Source organism: Aquarana catesbeiana, linkage group LG01 (assembly GCF_042186555.1).
Source record: "Aquarana catesbeiana isolate 2022-GZ linkage group LG01, ASM4218655v1, whole genome shotgun sequence".
In the NCBI taxonomy this organism is placed as follows: Eukaryota; Metazoa; Chordata; class Amphibia; order Anura; family Ranidae; genus Aquarana; species Aquarana catesbeiana.
The window spans coordinates 544,188,465-544,209,728 of NC_133324.1; the positions used below are offsets into that span (position 1 = coordinate 544,188,465).

Genomic DNA, 21,264 nt, shown 5'->3' on the forward strand with positions numbered 1-21,264 from the left:
GAGAAATGGAATGGTAACAGTCCATGATGATATGCATAAAAGTCAATGGTAATGATGGTGTGTGAAGCCCACATTCAAGGCAGCCTTCCGGTGGGAGTGGAAACCATATTCCCAAAGGACACTGAAAAAACAAGGAAACGGAGGTGCCTCTGGGTGCAGACTTAAAAACAATTTTAATAAAACAAGCAGCAACAAGAATTACACTCACATTTAGGTTGAGTTAAAAAGGCATGTGGGTGTCCCAAATGTAACTGAAGGGGTCAGTGAGGTCAATCTTCCTGGCCATGGATGTGTGTCATTAGACTGGTCTTCAGTGCGCTGAATACACTGGCCAGCAGCGATGGAGGAATACCGGAGTGAGGCTTGGAGAGCAAACGGTGATCCAGGCGAGGAGCGATGACGTCACACACTATGCGACGTGTTTCCTGAGTCAGCAAACCGTGAGTGACATGACGGCAAAGGGGACATGATTGGAATGAAATCATAGAATAGATGTCTGGTACTAGGGATGAAATAAATTAAAAAGTGGACTATAGTATAAACGGACTATTGATAAAAGCATGGGTAACTGAAAAGAAAGTTAAAAATGAATGATTAAAATGTATATAAAGTTATGTATACACACATATACAAACTAAGACCTGATATGTGTAGTAGTAGTATGTGTGTTTTAGTTAAAAAAGGGGGACTGGGAAGAGGCTATAGTGTATATCCCTCTAAAGGGATATTATATGAAGAGCGTGGGGGACCAATCTTTTTAGAAAAAAGGAAAGAGGGAGGGAAAAAAGGGGGGGGCGCGAGAAATAGGGGAGTAATGGGGGTGGGGGGAGAAGAAGTTGGGGGAACAACGGAAATGGGAACAAAGGAGGTAAGGTGGAAGGAAAAGGGAGGAGAGGGGCTGGAAAAGAATGTGTGCACGCACTCAGGTATGCGCACAATTATATCATATAATACACTAGTAGTATACCCATGGAAAAAAACACACAAGCATATACAGAAAAATATCACAGAATTGCAGATGTTTCAATACTCATTGATGCCTCCAGGTGTGAGAACATCCAAACGATAGATCCAATAGGTCTCTCTCGCACACAGTTTCTTAAACCTTTTGGCAAGCTGGAGAGACCTAGGGATCTGTTCTATAACCCAAACAGATAACCCAAGAGTGGAACCCTTGTGGACCATGGCAAAATGTCTGGGCACAATGTGGGGGTCTGTGCCACCCTCAGTGAACCTCCTATGCTTCCCAAAGCGCTGTCTGAGGGGCCGAATGTTACGGCCAACGTATGTGAGGCCATAGGGGCAGGTTAGGCCATATACCACGTGGTCTTTTAGAAAGTAGATATGGCCTTTGGTGGAGAAAGATTTTTGGCCATGCTGAACAAATGGCACATTTTACAAAGTTTCTTGTGGCGTTGGTACATCCCTACCAGAGTGATAAGCGTAATGATAGGCGGAAAGGTAGGAGTGGTTTTCAATTTGCTAGGAGCAATTTTATTTTTGAGGTTTGGGGCTCTTCGGTAAGTAACACGTGGATATGTGGGGAGAATGGATTTGAGGTGGGGGTCTTGGAGAAGATCCTGCTGAAGCATTAGGACATTCTTCATCTTTTTATGTTGGGAATGGAAAGTCGTAACAAAACAGGTGGGACAATCTGTAGGGGAAGAATTAGGACGTGAAGGTTTCCCATGAAGATATAGTTCATAGGCTTCTTCTACTATACTTGCAGGGTATTCCTTCTCTGAGAATTTGTTTTTGAGATGTATGCTGGATTCAATATTGTCGACATCCCTAGTGCAATTCTGTCTGAGTCGACAAAACTGGCCTTTAAGGATGTTTTTTATCCATGGTGGGTAGTGGCAGCTTTTGAAGTGAAGATATGAGTTGCCACTGGTGGGCTTGGTGTAATTCTTGGCATATATTTCATGGTCATCATGTCGGAGTTCCAGATCCAGAAAAGCTAAGGAAGTCTGATTACTTTCGTGTGTGAAAGATAATCCATAAGTGTTACTATTGCAAAGTGCAATGAAAGGATCTATAAGGTCTAGGGGATAGCCCCCATCGCCGTGCCTTGTAGCTGTAAATAGAAGTCTCCACTGAATGTAAAATAGTTATGCGTTAAGTAAAACTTGGTGGCTTCTATTATAAAGGTGGCCTGGTGGGAGTTTAATAGCGGTTCTGTGGAAAGAAAATGTTCAAGAGCCATAATACCAAAATTGTGGGGAACGGAAGTGTATAATGAACTTAGCGATAACCAGGTGTAAGAGGGTTCTCAGGTGTAAGGTGAGAGGAGTTCCAGAAGGTGCGTCTCATCCCGGATGTAGGACTGGAGTTGTAGGACTATGGGTTGTAGATAACGATCTACATATTGGCTGAAGCCCGAGGTGATACTGTCCATAGAGGCCACAATTGGCCTACTGGGGCGATTTTGTTGATTTTTGTGGATTTTGGGTAAATGATAAAAATACGGAATGGAATAAAAGGGTTTGTGAAAAAAGGAACTCTCAATTTTAGAAATGACATTGTCAGTTAGAGCAGTCGAGATCAAAAGATCTGCTGCAAAACATTATCCTTTCGGCTTAGAACAAAGGGTTCAAGCTCTAGATTCCCAATGTGTCTGACTCCAAAGCCTACGGCCACATCACCCTAAAAAGCGCCCAATCTTGTCTGATCTTGGAGGCTAAGCAGGGTCGGGCCTGGTTAGTACCCGGATGGACCACCTGGAAATTCCAGGTACTGTAGGCTGGGTACGCCGGACCCTCAGTTTATGGTTAATATCCAAAAATCTGCAAAGGGGAAATTCCTTCCTTCAGTTACCACGGACGTGGCCCAGATCAGAAATGATCTTGCCCATTATCTTAGAATTTCAGGCAGAGCAGTTGGTTCTAAGGGCCTCAACGTTCAGTTTACGGTATTGTCCTGCCAGGCTTCAATCCGACTATGCCACAGCAATGGCCTATAGTAATCACCAAGGGGGCACAAGAAGTTATGCGGCCCAGGGAAATGTGAATCATATCCTGTCTTGGGCAGAAAACAATGTACTTTGCCTATCTGCGGTCTTCATTCTAGGAATAGAAAATTGGCAGGTAGACTACTTGAGTCGCCAGCAGTTGTTCCCGAGAGAATGGTTCCTTCACCCCAATATCTTCCTGTCAATATGTCAAAGATGGGAGATCCCGGACATAGATCTGTTTACAACCAGGTTCAACAAAGAATTCGACAACTTTTGTGTCAAAAACTGTCAGGGCTGGCTCAGCCCTTCCTTCTCTGAGCTAGCCGCTCAGCTGTCGGCTAATTGCCAGCTCTCTTCTCTCTCCACAGTTAACCAGCTGTTGTGGATCTGCTCGTCTATCCTGCCTACTTAAAGACGTCCAGCTCACTTCTTTCCTGCCTTCGACTTGGTCACATCACAAGAAACCTGCGTTCCTGTTTAAAGACTGGCTTGCTGACATCCCTTCTGGCTCCTTATCCTCCTTGCTGTTCCTCCACTTGGATCCCTGACTTCTGGCCTGGCTGATTACCCGATCTGGTTACTGAAGTCTGGCTTGGCTAACTACCTGATTCGGTTACTGGACTCTGGCTATGCTTTGACTAAGCTTACTCTATTTACCTCTTTATTTTTATTAATAAACAAGTGTGACTTAACTGTACTTCTGACTTGGTCTGGTTCATGGTTTCTGACCAAAAAGGATCCGCTAGCATGCGGAAGAGATGCCTTGCTATTCCCGTGGAATCGGTTCTCACTGATTTATGCATTCCCTCCTATTCTGCCTGCGTCCATGACTTCTTCGCAGGATCATGCAGGAAGGAAAGTCTGTAATTCTTGTGGCCCCCAGCGGGGCCCAGGAAATCTTGGTATGCAGGGATCGTAAAGATGACAGTAGGGGACCCATGGACCCTATCGCCACGGCCAGACCTTCTTTCGTAAGGTCCGGTATTCCATCCTACTTTACAGACGCTAAATTTAACGGTTTGGCTATTGAGACCCACACTCTGAAGAAACATGGGCTGTCGGGTTCAGTGGTTTTTATCTTGGTTAATGCAAGGGAGCCGGTCTCCATAATTTTATATTATTGAGTCTGGGAAGCATATGTCTCCTGGTGTGAAACCAGGGGTTGCACCCCAGGAAATAGGTCAAAGGTAGAATCCTTGACTTTCTGCAGATGGGGTAAGAAATAAAGCTGGCTTTAAGTGCTTTCTAAGGACAGGCCTTATCGATATTATTTTAACGACCACTTGCTTCGCTTTCTTTGGTTCGTAACTTTATTCAGGGGGTAACATGGCTTAATCCCTGGTTAGATCACCCCTGAACCCTTTGGACTTGAATTTAGTTTTGGCAGGATTACAAAACAGCCTTTTTTTGGACCCATACGACATATTCCCTTGGTCCTTTTTTGACAAGGAAACTTTTTTTTGGTAACCATATCTGCTGCAAGAAGGGTATCAGAATTGGTTGCTTTTTCTTATAAAGAGCCATATTATTGTTCTCAAGGATAAGGTAGTATTGCGTCCCCATCCTAACTTTTTACCAAAGGTAGTATCAGGTTTTTATCTAAACCAGGATATGAACCTTGTTCTACAGAAGAAAAATCACTACATTCTCTTGATGTGGCGAGAGCAGTCTACTTAAAGACAACTGCTCAGATTCAGAAAACTGATGTTTTGTTCGTATTGCCTGAAGGTTCTAAAAGAGGACAGGCAGTATCGAAATTTACTATTCTAAATGGATTCGACAAGTAATCGTTCTAGCTTATGGTTTAAAGAGGTAGTTTCTACCTTCTCAAATCAAAATGCACTCCCCTAGGGCTGTTAGTTCTTCGTGGGCAGTGCATCACCAAGCCTTCATGGCTCAAATCTGCAAGGCTGCAATTTTGGTCTTCAATCCATACATTTACCAGATTCTATCAGGTGGTTGTAAAAGACCTGAGGATGTCGCCTTTGGGCACAGTGTACTGCAGACAGCAGTATAAGTCCTCTGATCTCATGGTGCCCTACTTTTGTTGTGTCTCACTCCGCTCAGTTGGCATTGCTCTGGGACATCCCACATAGTAATTACTATGGCTCTGTGTCCCGTGATGTACAATTGAAGAAAATAGGATTTTTATAACGGCTTACCTGTAAAATCCTTTTCTTTTGAAGTACATCAAGGGACACAGAGGTCCCCTATTTCTAGTATACACGTGTTTCGCTTTGCTACAAAACTGAGATGCTCCCGGTATGGGAGGGGTTATATAGGGAGGCAACTTTGTTTAGGGTGTGCCAGTGTCCAACACCTGAAGGTGGACTATAACCCACATAGTAATTACTATGGACTCTGTGTCCCGTGATGTACTTCAAAAGAAAAGGATTTTACAGGTAAGCTGTTATAAAAATCCTATTTTTCCAATCTTCTGTTGTCCAATTTTGGTGAGCCTCTGTGAATTTGTAGCCTCAGTTTCCTGTTCTTAGCTGACAAGAGTGGCACCCTGGTGTGGTCTGCTGCTGTAGCCCATTTGCTTCAAAGTTCGATGTGTTGTGTGTTCAGAGATGGTATTGCATACCTTGGTTGTAACAAGTGTTTTTTTTTTTTTTTTTTTTTTTTTTTTTAGTTACTGTTCCCTTTCTATCATCTCAAACCAGTAGGCTTGTTGATGTCTAAGTTGAATGGGCATTTTCCTCCACTCAGTTACCGTTCACCGGATATTTTCTCTTTTTCGGACCATTCTCTGTAAATCCTAGAGATAGTTGTGTGTGAAAATCCCAGTAGATCAGCATTTTTTTTTTTTTAAATACTCAGACCAGCCCGTCACCCAAGTGACTTAAATCTCCTTTTATCCCCATTCTGATGCTCTGTTTGAACGTCAGCAAGTCGTCTTCACTACGTCTACATGCCTAAATGCATTGAGTCTCTGCCATGTGAGTGGCTGATTAGCAATTTGTTACCAAGCAATTGAACAGGCGTACCTAATAAGGTGGCTGGTAAGTGTATTTCGAAAGGTGCCTTTGACATGGAATTTTCACCATATGTCGGTAACAACCCATGCAATCAATACATACAAAGAAACCAAAACCAAATGGGTCAGAAATGTAAGCTATGTGCAATAAAATGGAATGACACAAGGAAAAAGTATTGAACACGCTAATTGAAATGTATTTAATACTTCATACAAAATCCTTTGTTGGTAATGACAGCTTCAAGATACCTCCTGTATGAAGAAACTTGTCGCATGCATTGCTCAGGTGTTATTTTGGCCCATTCTTCCACACAAATCGTCTTCAAATCTTGAAGGTTCCCTGGGCCTCTTCTATGAACTCTGATCTTTAGTTCTTTCCATAGATTTTCTGTTGGATTCAAGTCGGGTGATTGATTGGCTGGACCATTTTAGCTGGTTTATTTTTTTCCTTTGAAACCAATTAAGAGTTTCCTTGGCTTTGTGTTTGTTATCATTGTCTTGCTGAAATATCTATCTTCATTACCTGATATGAAGTTTGCCAGTACCTTATGCTGAAAAACAGCCCCATACCTTGATGTTCCCACCTCCAAACTTCACTGTTGTTATAGGGTTTTTGGGTTGATGTGCAGTGCCATTTGACCTCCAAACATGGTGTGTATTATGAAACCCAAAAGAGTTTAATTTTGGTCTCATCTGACCAAACAATAGTCTCTCTCAGTATTTCAGAGGCTTGTCTAAATGTTGTGCAGCAAACATTAAACAAGCTTCAACATCCTTTTTCTTCAGCTATGAAGTTTTGCGTGGTGAGCGTGTACATGGTTGAGTGCAATAAATATTGTTTTCTTTGAAACAGGTGTACCTGCTATTTCCAGGTCTTTTCTGAAGCTCTCCATGTGGTCTTGGACAAATCTTGCGAGGAGCACCTGGTCGTAGCCAGTTTATGATAAAATGATGATCTTTTCTCTTCCGGACTATGGCCCCAACAGTGCTCACTGGAACATTCAGAAGTTTAGCAATCATTTTGTAACCAATGCCATAAGTATGTTTTGCAACAATAAGGTTGCAAAGGTCTTAAAGGGGTTGTAAAGCTAAAACATTTTTTGGCAATATCTGATCAATTTTTTATTTACCTGTTGGATAAATAGGCTTTATCAGCACTTCCTCCTTTTCTCTCTGTATGTTCTCTTCATCTTCCGGGTTTTCAAGCGTGCTTCCTGCAGCAACGTCACGGCTTCAAATGAACTACAATTCCCTTGATGCTTAGCGGCATCGCACATGCACAGTGCCGCTTTTTCACTGTGTGACGAACCTGAGCCACGCTTCCACTTCAGCAACAAAGGGGGCGGAGTAAAGGAGGGGCTGTGCTGAGATGGTCATTCAGATTACAATAGCAAGGCACAGGAGGCAGAGCTACAGCGTCTTAGACACGCAATGGCCCCCCTGCCTCCCGTGCCTGTGAACACACACACAGCGTCTCCCCACAGGGATGTAGTCCCAAGGGAGGGGGCGAGCATGCTGACTAATCCCCTGCTAGAACGGCTGACGATGAGGGCAAGCTTCTAAAGGAGAAACAGGAAGTTGCAAATTCACACACAGAAAAAAAGCATTTACAAAGGAAAACCAAGGAAAAGGTAAGTGAACCAACAGTACACTACCTTAAAGGAACATATTTAGAAAATAAAAAACAAACCTTTAGTATCACTTTGAGAGCTCTTTGCTTTTACCCATCATGAGATGTTTCTTGTGTGACACCTTGGTAATGAGACACCTTCTTATAGGCCATCAGTTGAGACTGAACCAGCTGATAATAATTTGCACTGACAAGGGGCAGGATTGCTTTCGAATTACTGGTAGATTTCAGCTTGTGTCTTGGCTTTCAATGCTTTTTTGCACCTCCCTTTCTTTATGTTCAATACTTTTTCCATTTTATTACACATAACCTAATTTGTGAATTTATTTGTTTTGGTTTATTTGTATGTATGGAGTGCATGGGTTGTTATCGACCATGTGGTGAAAATTGCAGGTCAAAAGCAGCTTTAGAAAAATATTTACCTTAAAAAAAAAATGGTGACGTGTGCAATACTTATTTTACCCGCCGTGTGTATGTAAATTTGTATAATATTTAAGGTTCTACACCAAGCTGCTTTTTTGGTATTTTATTTATTTATTTTTCCCCCTACAGAATTATATTGCCACCATTCCATTAGTAATGTATGTGAGTGGCTTTGCTTCTTCATTCCTCATGAAACCGGTTAATACTTTGATGGGACGAAATGTGAGTTTTTAGAGTTTCTGTAATTTTGTGTTTTGATATTTTGTCTGTGAAAGCTGTTGTACTTTTTGTGTAATTTGACTTATTGAATTTCTTTTTGTCTTACAGGTTACCTATTTTATAGGCCTCTTGGCAATTTCAGTGTTTGCTGCTTGGGTGGCACTGAAACCTGACCTTGGAGTAGCAATCTATGCAGCTGCCATAATTTTGGGCTCTGGTTGTGCAACAATTTTGGTCACTTCCCTATCCATGACAGCTGATCTCATTGGACCTCACTCAGTAAGTACATGAATGTGTGCTTCATTTTCACAATACTTCTATGGATTATCTTGTTATATACACTAGCCAGAGACTGCTTTATCCCCCTTCAAGACCAGGATATTTTGTGCCAAATACAAAAGTTACAGTGCTTACGTGCTAGTGCTACTGTGGGCAACTTTTAATTACTTGCCGTTGCTTTTGGAAGGAATGACCTATTGGCAGTCTTAAGCTCGGTACACACTAGCTGGGTTGAACGAAAAAACTGGGAGATCACTGTACTAACACAAGCGATGTTCATGCGCAATCTCTCCCGCTATGCTACATAGTTACATAGTAGGTGAGGTTGAAAAAAGACACACGTCCATCAAGTCCAACCTATGTGTGTGATTATGTGTCAGTATTACATTACATATCCCTGTATGTTGCGGTCATTCAGGTGATTATCTAATAGTTTCTTGAAGCTATCAATGCTCCCCGCTGAGACCACCGCCTGTGGAAGGGAATTCCACATCCTTGCCGCTCTTACAGTAAAGAACCCTCTACGTAGTTTCAGGTTAAACCTCTTTTCTTCTAATTGTAATGAGTGGCCACGAGTCTTATTAAACTCTCTTCTGCGAAAAAGTTTTATCCCTATTGTGGGGTCACCAGTACAGTATTTGTAAATTGAAATCATATCCCCTCTCAAGCGTCTCTTCTCCAGAGAGAATAAGTTCAGCGCTCGCAACCTTTCCTCATAACTAAGATCCTCCAGACCCTTTATTAGCTTTGTTGCCCTTCTTTGTACTCGCTCCATTTCCAGTACATTCTTCCTGAGGACTGGTGCCCAGAACTGGACAGCATACTCCAGGTGCGTCCGGACCAGAGTCTTGTAGAATGCTATTGTATTCTGACAAGGGGACTGCCACCCCTGTCAGAACACACACTGATCAGTGCTTACAGGGCTTGACAAATTTTGCTTTGAATCTACGAGCCAGCTAAAAAGCTAGGAGCCGTTTTTTTTTTTTTTTTTTTTTTTTTTAACAAAGCTTGTTCTCAAAGGTGAAACTTATTTTTCTTTATTGTATGTCATGGGACACAGAGCCATAGTTATAAACTTAATGGGTATATAGGCACCTTCAGGTGATGGACACTGGTATACAGGAAGTTCACTCCTTGCAGGAGTACCTCAGTTTTTTTGCCAGTGTCTAAGGTGTTGGTCACGAGTGAAGATGTGCTCTGAAGAGCCCCAAGCTGGAGGGATCCCTGCTGGATTTAAACAGCTTCCATAGACCAGGTCCAACCAAAGTGCCACTGAGGCCAAGGTGGATGATACACGGGTCTTGTATTTGAAGCACGAGGTTTTGCCTGTAACACCTCTTTGTAGGGCTGGACCCCAGGACTTTTTTGGTCGTGCTACATTACCTAAATTTTCGTGAGGGGTGCTATACAGGTCCAAGGAAGTGTAACCGCTATAATAGGGACCCGGTCCTTGAAGGTTAGCTAACGCAGCCCGCCATGATGGGTGAAGTTTGGATCTGTCCGTTACAGCAATATCATGCAGCGAGGAAAAGGTAAGGTTTATGCAGGCATTTCCAGTACAGGAAATAACATTTATAACACTAAAGCTGAACTTTATTAGCATTGTCTGCAATTACTTCGTGCCTCTGGGTTTTTTTTTGTGCTCAGCACTATGGCTCCCATAAAAGACACCTCAAAGGTACCAAAAATTCCACCAGGCGCTGGGAATTGGTCGTGTCTCCACACTGTCATCCTCGCCTGAGATACCAGATATGGCAAGCCAGGGTGAGTCATTGGGACCAACTGGTGGTGCAACTGCTTCTCACATTTCAGCATCTGTATACGTGGATCAAGATGTGTTTTTTCCTCCGCCCTGCAGGGCCTAGAAGGAAGATTAGCGACTTTAATCGCATCCTCTATCCAAAAGGATAGAAAGCGTGTTAGATCCCCCTCCCCCACCTCACCCCTTACCAAGGGAACAGTGGGTAGAGGATGAGGTGTTACCCTCAGGTGATCAGGAAGAAAGGCAAACTGATTACTCCTCTGCGGAGGAAACAACAGTGGAAGAATCTTTTTCAGCCTCGCAATCTGAGAAATTGCTGATACAACCTCTTACAGAGATGGTTTGTGCCTCTTTCAAGCTACCTCTAGCAGAGTCAGCTGATAGTTCTGTTTCTTCTTTAGGTTCCTTAAAACCTTCACAGCCTTTTCATGCGTTTCCTGTACATGCATTATTAGAAAGGCTTATTCACCCAGATAAGCATTTTCTCCCTCCAAAGAGATTCACAGCAGTCTATCCCTTGGAAGAGAAATTCACCAAAAGATGGAAGGTACCAGCAGTTGACGCTGCGATTTCCAGTGTGGATAATAGTCTAACTTGTCCAGTAGACAATGCACAAATGCTTAAAGATCCAACTGATAAAAGATTGGAATTTCTGTTATCCTCTGTAATCCTCTTTTTCTTCGGCAGGTGCGGTTACTCAGCCTGCAGTTGCGGCAATAGGCATCTGTCAGTCCCTAAGGGACCAGTTTAGACAGGCCCTTAAAGAGGTCCCTGCACAACAGGCCCGTGATTTGGCCGAACTCCCAAGGGCACTATGTTTTGCCATAGACGCCATGAAAGACTCTATTTACTAGGCGTCCCGCCTTGCGCTTGTGCTAGTACACATGCGTAGGACCCTGTGGTTAAAAAATTGGTCAGCCGAAGCACCTTGCAAAAGGCTTCTGACTAGTTTCCCTTTTCATAGGGATGATTTGGACAAATACATCCAGACGATTTCTATTGGGAAGAGTACTTTTTTGCCAGTCAAAAGAAAGTATAAACGTCCTTCATTTAAACTGACTTTCCCCTGCGCCAGGGGCATCCGCCTCTAGGCAGTGGCGACGGCCTCCACCGTCAGACTCTAGAGGAAAGCCTCAGGGTCAGGCCCAGGCACAGAAGAAGACCTGGGGCCGGAAATCTGCAAAGCAGAATACTAAAGCCTCATTATGAAGAGGTGCCGCCCCCTCTCCAGAGTCGGGGGAAGACTTCTGCAGTACTCAGAAGTCTGGGAAGAGGAAATTCAGGACAGGTGGGTCATCTCCACGGTGTCTCTAGGATACAAACTAGAAGTTCGGGAGTTTCCACGTCTCGTTTTTTGAGATCATACGTTCCCAAAGATCCAGGGAAAAGACAGTCTTTGTTTCGGGCATAAACCGATTTACTAGCTCAGGGGGTGATCATACAGATCCCCACAGAAGAGCAAGGTTTGGGGTTTTATTCAAACATCTTTACAGTACCAAAACCAAATGGAGAGGTCGGACCCGTTCTAGATCTAAAAATCTAAATCAGTTCCTGAACATCCGCTCCTTTCGCATGGAGTAGATCAGGTCAGTAGTTTCTACAAGGAGGAGAACTTCTGGCATCTATTGACATCAGGGATGCATATCTGCATGTCCCTATATTTCCCACTCTCCAAAGATTTCTGCGGTTCGAAGTAGAACAGCAGCACTTTCAGTTTGTAGCCTTGCCCTTCGGGCTAGCCACAGCACCCCGTGTGTTCACAAAGGTACTAGCCAGACCTCTAGCCAGGTTAAGTACACAGGGCATAACAGTCTAGGTACGCAAAGACTATCTATTGCTAATAGACCAATCGGTAGCTCGTTTGGAGAAAAGTATACACATTACAACCAATTACCTGTCTGGGTTGGATTCTCAGCCTAGAGATGTCTTCCTTAAAACCGCTAAAAAAGCTAGAGTATTTATTTGGGTCTGATCATAGATACAGCCCAGAAAAAGTTGTTCTTGCCTCAGGCAAAAATCAACTCCATAAGAGAGCTAGTGCGCATGGTCAGGTTGAAAGGAGATCCCTCCATTCGCCTTTGCATGAGGTTGTTAGGAAAGATAGTGGCTTCATTCGAATCAATTCCCTATGCCCAGTTCCTTTTGAGACTGTTGCAAATCAGTATTCTATCTGTTTGGAACAAAACGATCCAAGCTTTAGACTTGCCAATGTGGCTGTCCCCAAGGTTGTCCCAAAGCCTCAATTGGTGGTTACTAATCCAGAATCCTTCAGACCAGTTACCTGGAAAGTGGTAACGACAGACGCCAGCCTTTCAAGCTGGGGAGCAGCACTAGAGAAGACAACTGTCCAGGGACAGTGGTCAAGAACCGAAAGAGCCTTGCCCATCAATATCCTAGAGATTCGGGCAGTGCGTCTGGCTTTGAAGGCCTGGATTTCTAGGTTACGGGATTGTCCTGTCAGCATCCAATCCGACAATGCCACAGCGGTGGCCTATATCAATCACCAAGGGGGCACCAAAAGTCTTGCAGCGCAGACAGAGGTGAACCATATTCTAACTTGTTAAAAAACAAGTCTTTTGCGCTTAGGAAATAAAGGAACTGCAGCCTCCCTATAAGGGACACTAACAAGTGGAGTCCAAGGTAATAAGACTGTACTAAAAGGGAAGTGGCACTGTTCAAAGAATAGTGGAAAATGGATATAAACCTCTGTGTAAATAAACCTATGTCTAAGTGAATAATATTATAGTTTACAAAAGGAAGACTAATGGTATACAGTCAGAACTAAACCAAGTGAGTATACCATTCAACAAATGAAGAAACAAAAAATGTAGAAGGTGAAGAATAAAAGTGAATAAATATGAATAATAAATTGGTAGGGGCGTGTATATGTGTCTACCTACATATGCAACCAAAAATATAATAAAATGCAAGCAATGAAGCGACGCAGAATAAAAAGTGTTATATCATCTGAGATGGTATCCCCAAATACTTGTGTGGATCCCCCCAAATATAAATAAGTACATATCTCCAAATATCCGTGGTGTATAAAGGCAAGCCAAAAATATAATAACTACAAAGGTGTATGAAAACCAAACAAAAATGGAAAAATGGGATGTGAAAACTAAAAAACTAGAAAAACAAAAAATGTATAAACAATGCGTGAATGTAATATGAAATAAAAAATATATATATAATAAAAAATATGTAAAATAAAGTCCCAAAACAGTCAATGAAATGACAATCTGTGAGTAGTGGACTGTGCACACACAAATAAAAAGTGACTCTTCAGTGCTCCCCTCTTCCATCCGCATCCCCCTCCTGTGATTGCACTCACCAGAGCACCTCACCCCTGCAGGTGTAAGAGGCATGATAGCTGTATCCAAATGGCGATGTCCCCCTTGGCGAGATCCCTCTAGTTCACACAGCTCCCATCAGCCTTTCCAATGTGGTTTCAAGTTCCTCAGCACCGGATATCCACATATGGATGGAAAAAACGAGCCCCATAGAGTAAATCCATAGAACCAAAGTCTTTTATTGAATATCCTTATAATAGTCTGTCATAAAAAATTGTCTAATAGAACGCACACAAAAGGAGTTCCACTGCTCCACCTAGTGTGATGCAAGGCACATCCGCAGTTCCGATGCGTGGTCCCGGCATGCGTTCCGCAGCCGAAGTAATGTAAACCGGAAGTGCAGGTAAAGGAAGTGACGTGTTGCGTACCAAGTATGTCCCGCTTTACGCGTTTTGTAACATGGACGTCATCTGAGGCGCTGCCATGATGGTACACCTTACGTTCTTGTATAGCTCATAGAGCTGCCGCTCGGGCCAATCAAGTTAAGGTAGTTTTTACTACAACGAATCGGTAGAAGCAGTTAACGCACTGACCAATCCGATGGGGGTAAATTTAGACGACTTGTAATACGAGGTGGAGGAGAATAAATGACATGACATGCTCCGCCAATGGAGTGGGTAATATATATCGGAGCACCATCATGTGGAGAAAAGTGATGGCACCACCCGGCAACCTGCGGCAACTCCACTGCTATGGAATAAACAAATGTTAAGGAGAAGTGAGGAGTAGTAGTAGTACATCAGTGGAAACCTCAAAAAAGCAGAACGAAACGCTAGGTATCTATACAATCAAATTCCATAAAAAATAAGCGAATAAAATAAATAACAGAAGAGAAATAAATGAACAATGATGAGAAAAATATATAATAAAATGTATAAGATGAAATGTACATTTCTCAAAAAATGTAGATCTCAAAAACATGTGTAATATAGAAAATAAAATTGAAATACAAATTTAAAAAAAAATTATATGTAATATATTCTAAAACAAAAGTGAAAAATAAATAATAAAAAATACAGGTGTTCTTACCCGTCTGTATATAAAACGAAAATATAAATATAAGTGGTGATGTTTAAAAATCTGTTAAGTGTATGCGATGGGCATAAAAAATTGTGCATACATATATATGTCCCCACATGCAAAAATATCTTTGTGAGGACATATATACACATCTATATCCCAGGTGCTGGGCATTTAAAAACGAACAGGACGATATGACATAAAATAGGTAAAACCGGGAAGGGTCATGTAAAACACTATTTAAAAATAGGATAATAAACAGTTCAGATTGATGTCTACGATAAACCCCAGGGTACCAGGGACCCTAAACGGTATATCCATTGGGTTTCATTTTGGGAACTTTTTAACTTCTTATTTCCACCCCTCCAGTGATCATGTATAGTGTCAATACCATAAAAAATTAGTCCAGATGGGTCCCTCTTATGGTATTCATCAAAGTGTCTAGAGAGGTTATGTTTAGGGAATCCCTTTCGTATATGGTTAATGTGTTCCCTGATTCGTACGCAGAGGGGCCTAGTGGTTCTTCCTTCATATTGCAATCGAAATGGGCATTCAATAACATAAGTCACGTGGGTGCTGTTGCACGTGATTAATTCTCTTATTTCATACTCCTTCCCGGTCCTGGATTTAAAAGATGCTTTCTTCCTTGGCTGTTTTTTGCTGACACGACAAGCCAAGCATCTTTGACACTTATAGAAGCCTTTCATATTGGAAAACAGTTTGACAGTCTTGGGTGGATCAATAACATTTCGGACCAAATGGTTCCTGAGAGTAGGTGCTCTCCTATAGATAAACCGGGGTTTTTTGTAATAATCTTAGCCAGGGTTCTGTCAGATTTTAAAAAAGGCCAGTATTTTCTAACGATATTATTAAAAAGCTACATCACCCTGTGAATTATGCCCCTAGCGTGGCAAACTTATTTATGAACATGTGGGAAGAATCTCTCTCTCTCTCTCTCTCTCTCTCTCTCTCTCTCTCTCTCTCTCTCTCTCTCTCTCTCTCTCTCTCTCTCTCTCTCTCTCTCTCTCTCTCTCTCTCTCTCTCTCTCTCTCTCTCTCTCTCTCTCTCTCTCTCTCTCTCTCTCTCTCTCTCTCTCTTCTCTCTTCCCCCCCCCCCCCCCCCCCCTTCCTAACCAATGTCACCACAAAGCTTCTAATCCTCTCCCTCCTCATTGGTTTACCTCTAAATAGGCTATCCCCACTTCAGTCCGTCATGAACGCTGCTGCCAGGCTCATCCACCGCACAAACCGCTCAGCGTCTGCCACACCCCTCTACCAATCCCTCCATTGGCTGCCACTCCGTCACCGAATTAAATTCAAGATACTAACTATAACTTACAAAGCCATCCACAACCTGGCCCCCAGCTACATCTCTAACCTAGTCACAAAATACCAACCTAATCGTTCTCTTCGCTCCTCCCAAGACCTCCTGCTCTCAAACTCCCTTGTCACCTCATCCCATGCTCGCCTTCAGGACTTCTCCAGAGCCTCCCCCATCCTCTGGAATGCTCTACCCCAATCCGTCCGATTTTTCTCCTGCTTTATCCACTTTCAGACGATCCCTGAAAACTCATCTCTTCAGAGAAGCCTATCTGGCCCCCACCTAACAACTGTACATTTATCTTCTCAATCAGCACATCACCCATAGTTATTACCTCTTGTATCTCTTGACCTTCCCTCTTAGATTGTAAGCTCTAAGGAGCAGGGCCCTCTGATTCCTACTGCATCAAAGTGTATTGTATTTGTACTGTCTACCCTCAAGTTGTAAAGCGCTACGTAAACTGTTGGCGCTATATAAATACTGTATAATAATAATTATATATATATATATATATATATATATATATATATATGTGTGTGTGTGTGTGTGTGTGTGTGTGTGTGTGTGTGTGTGTATGTGTATGTGTATATATATATATATATATATATATATATACACACTCACACAGATATTTTTGCGTGTGGGGGACGTATATATGTATGCGCAATTTTATATGCCCATCAGATTTTTAAACCTCACCACTTTTATATTAATATTTTCGTTTTATATACAGGCGGGTAAGAAAACCTGTATTTTATAATATTTATTTTTCACTTTTGTTTCACAATATATTACATATAAAAAATGTTTTTTATTTCAATTTTATTTTCTATATAATATATGTTTTTGAGATATACATTTCTTGAGAAATGTATACTTCATCTTATGTACATTTTATTATGTATTTTTCTCACCATTATCCATTTTATTTATCTGTTATTTATTTTATTCGCTTATTTTTTTATGGAATTTGACTGTATAGATACCTAGCATTTTGTTCTGCTTTTTGAGATTTCCACTGATGTACTACTACTCACTTCTCCTTAACATTTGTTTATTCCATAGCAGTGGAGTTGCCGCAGGTTGCCGGGTGGTGCCATCACTTTTCTCCGCATGATGGCGCTCCGATATATATTACCCACTCCATTGGCGGAGCATGTCATGTCATTTTATTCTCCTCCACCTTGTATTACAAGTCGTCTAAATTTACCCCCATCGGATTGGTCAGTGCGGTAACCGCTTCTACATGGCGATTCGGTGTAGTTTTTACCTTCACTTGATTGGCCCAAGCGGCAGCTCTATGAGCTATATAAGAACGTAAGGCAGGGATATGCAATTAGCGTACCTCCAGCTGTTGCAAAACTACAAGTCCCATCATGCCTCTGCCTCTGGATGTCATGCTTGTGGCTGTCAGAGTCTTGCTCTGCCTCATGGGACTTGTAGTTCTGCAACAGCTGGAGGTCCGCTAATTGCATATCCCTGACGTAAGGTGTACCAATATGGCAGAGCCTCAGATGACGTCTGTGTGACGAAACACGTAATATGGGACATACTTGGTACGCAACATGTCCCTTCCTTTACCTGCACTTCCGGTTTTCGTTACCTTGGCTGTAGAACGCACACCGGGACCACGCATCGGAACTGCGGATGTGGCTTGCATCACACTAGGTGGAGCAGTGGAGCACCCTTTGTGTGTGTTTTTATTAGACCATTTTTTATGACAGACTATTTTATATGGATATTCAATAAAAGACTTTGGTTCTATGGATTCATGCTATGAGGCTTGTTTTTTCCATCCATATGTGGATATCCGCTGCTGAGGAACTCGAAACCGCATTGGAGAGGCTGATGGGAGCTGTCACACCTCTTGCCCCTGCAGGGGTGAGGTGCCCTGGTGAGCGCAATCACAGGAGGGGGATGCGATGGAAGAGGGGAGCACTGAAGAGTCACTTTTTATTTGTGTGTGCACAGTCCACTACTCAGATTGTCATTTGACTGTTTTGGGACTTCATATATTTTTTATTATATATATATATATATATATATATATATATATATATATATATATATATATATATATATATATATATATATATATATATATATATATATATATATATATTTTTTTTTTTTTTTTTTTAGTTCATTTTACATTCACGCATTGTTTATAGATTTTTTGTTTCTCTAGTTTTTTTAGTTTTCACATCCTATTTTTGTTTGTTTTTCATACACCTTTGTGGTTATCCTTATATTTTTGGCTTGCCTTTATGCACCACAGATATTTGGACATATGTACTTATTTATATTTGGGGGGGGGGATCCACACAAGTATTTGGGGATACCATCTCAGATGATATAACACTTGTTATTCTATGTCGCTTCATTGCTTGCACCTCATATTTTTTGTTGCATATGTACGTAGACACATGTGATTGGAGACATATTTACACAACCCTACCAATTTATTATTCATATTTATTCACTTTTATTCTTCACCATCTACATTTTTGGTTTCTTCATTTGTTAAATGGTATACTCACTTGGTTTAGTTCTGACTGTACACCATTGGTCTTCCTTTTTTTTTTTAAACTATAATATTATTCACTTATAGACATTAGGTTTATTTACATTACCTACACAGAGGTTTATATCTACTTTCCACTATTCTTTGAACAGCGCCACTTCCCTTTTTAGTACAGTCATATTCTAACTTGTGCAGAAAGGAATGTTCCGTTTCTATCGGCAGTCTTCATTCCGGTTATACAGAATTGGCAGGCGGACTACTTGAGTCACCAGCAGTTATTCCCAGGGGAATGGTCTCTTCACCCTGACATTTTTCAGGCCGTTTGCCAAAGATGGGGGACATGATTCAACATGGAGTTAGTCAACTTTGTGTCCAGGACAAGGGATCCACTCGCATGCGGAACAGATGTGTTGGTGACCCCGTAGGATCAGTTCTCACTGATCTATGCATTTCCCCCTATTCAGTTGCTGCCACGACTTCTTTGAGGGATCAAGCTGGAAAGAAAGCCGGTAATTCTGGTAGCACCAGCATGGCCCAGAGGTCATGGTATGCAGAAATCGTAAAGATGGCAGTTGAGGATCCATGGTCCCTTCCACTACGGCCAGACCTACTCTTAAAGGGGCCGATATTCCATCCTGCCTTATGAAAGCTAAATTTAATGGCTTGGCTATTGAAACCCACATTCTGAATAAACGTGGACTATCCGGGTCACTTATCTCTACCTTGATTAATGCAAGGAAGCCAGCTTCCAAAACTATATATTATAGAGTCCGGAGGGCATATGTTTCCTGGTGTGAATCCAAGGGTTGGCACCCTCGGTGGTATATCATAGGCAGAATTCTTGCCTTTCTACAATTCGGGGTAGAGATGAAGTTGGCCTTGAGTACTATCAACGGCCAAGTCTCAGCTTTATCGGTTTTATTTCAAAGACCGCTTGCTACACATTCTTTAGTCCGGAGTTTTATGCAAGGGATGATGAGGAGTAATCAGCCAGCTCACCTTTGAGCCCTTGGGACTTGAACTTTAGTTTTGTCAGTGTTACAAAAACAGCCATTTGAACTGATACAGCATATTCCCTTAGTTCTTCTGACAAGGAAGCTGGTGTTCTTGGTTGCTATATCCTCAGCAAGGAGGGTTTCGAAATTGGCTGCTCTTTCTTGTAAAGAGACATAGTTGATTATTCATGAGGACAGAGTGGTGTTACGCCCTCGTCCAGATTTTTTGCCTAAAGTGGTCTCAGGTTTCCACCTGAACCAAGATATTGTCCTGCCATCGTTTTTTCCAAAACCATGTTCCAGGGAAGAAAAGTCACTACATTGTCTTGATGTGGTGAGAGCGGTCAAAGTCTATTTAAAGACGACTGCTCAGATTCGGAAGACTGATGTCTTATTTATTCTGCCAGAGGGTCCCAAGAAAGGACAGGCAGCGTCGAAATCCACTGTCGCTAAGTGGATTTGGCATGTTATAATTCAGACTTATGATTTAAGGGATAAAATTCGCCTTTTCAAGTCAAAGCGCACTCTACCAGGTCGGTTAGTGCTTCTTAGGCAGTGCGTCACCAGGCCTCCTTGGCTCAGATCTGGAAGGCCGCAACTTGGTCTTCAGTACATACATTCACCAAATTTTATCAGGTGGATGTAAGGAGGCATGAGGATATCGCCTTTTGGGTGCAGTGTTCTGCAGGTAGCAGTAGAAGTCCTCAAGTCTGGGGGTACCCTGCGGGTTGTCTCTCTCTCCCTTAAAAAAGCATTGCTATGGGACGTCCCATTAAGTTAATAACTATGGCTCTGTGTACCATGATGTACGATAAAGAAAATAGGATTTTTATAACAGCTTACCTATAAAATCCTTTTCTTGGAGTACATCATGGGACACAGAGATCCCTCCCCTCTTTTTGGGGTTTAGATATATTGCTTTGCTACAAAAACTGAAGTACTCCTGGAAGGAGGAGGGGTTATATAGGGAGTGAACTTCCTGTATTGGGTATACCAGTGTCCATCACCTGAAGATGCCTATATACCCATTAAGTTAATAACTATGGCTCTGTGTCCCGTGATGTACTCCAAGAAAAGGATTTTTACAGGTAAGCTGTTATAAAAATCCTATTTTGCACACACATTTAAAAAATCATATTAGACCTGAAGATTATATAAAACCCTGAAAGCAGACACCCTAGAGAATAAAATAGTGGTAATTCTAATTTTTTATGTCATGCAGTAGTACCTCTAGGAAACACAAAAAATAATTTAAAGGTAATTTTAGGGGGCACAAAAACACAGTAAGTTACCCAATTTTTTGGGTAAAATGGAAAAGCTGAGGTTTACACGGAGTAAATAGATGCGCAACATGTAAAACCTTCAATTTCACATATGCCCATAAAATAGTGGAAAGCTCCAGTTCCTTATATTTTCCATAGGCGACGCTTTATAAGCCCCCTATAGGTCATCAGTTTAATCTTACAAAGCAGGTCTGAGACTAGAATTATTGCTGTCATTCTGGCATGCACAGCAATATGTAACATGTATTTACAATCAATGTTTTTAGGCATAGGCAACCCCGCCACGTGCGTTTACATTTGTACGTGCGTATATGTGGTGCCTCAAATTATTTTGGGTAGGGGTCTGCTCTACCCTCCCCTCTACCTGCCGGCAACCACTATGCCGATCCTGGGTCTGCAGATGAGCAAGCAGAGCCCGGGATACATAGCGGAGGACACGAGGGGTGTGTGGAGCATTCAGGCGGCAGCCTAGGTGCCAGGATGCGGTTTCTTGGCAACCTGGCTCCCAGCACTGATTGGATGC

The 21,264-nt window shown here is 42.1% G+C and overlaps 1 protein-coding gene and 1 pseudogene across 4 annotated transcripts in view; both read left to right on the forward strand.

Moving 5' to 3' along the window:
• MFSD12 (major facilitator superfamily domain containing 12) overlaps positions 1-21,264 on the forward strand; it is a 262,723-nt gene that overhangs the window by 140,361 nt on the left and 101,098 nt on the right. For all 4 annotated transcript variants that reach the window (XM_073595179.1, XM_073595186.1, XM_073595175.1 and 1 more), the window contains 2 exons: positions 8,116-8,208; positions 8,314-8,484. In XM_073595179.1, coding sequence (XP_073451280.1) covers positions 8,116-8,208; positions 8,314-8,484 — 264 coding nt within the window. The remainder of the gene's footprint in view (positions 1-8,115; positions 8,209-8,313; positions 8,485-21,264) is intronic.
• Positions 2,629-2,745, forward strand: LOC141125082 (5S ribosomal RNA; annotated as a pseudogene).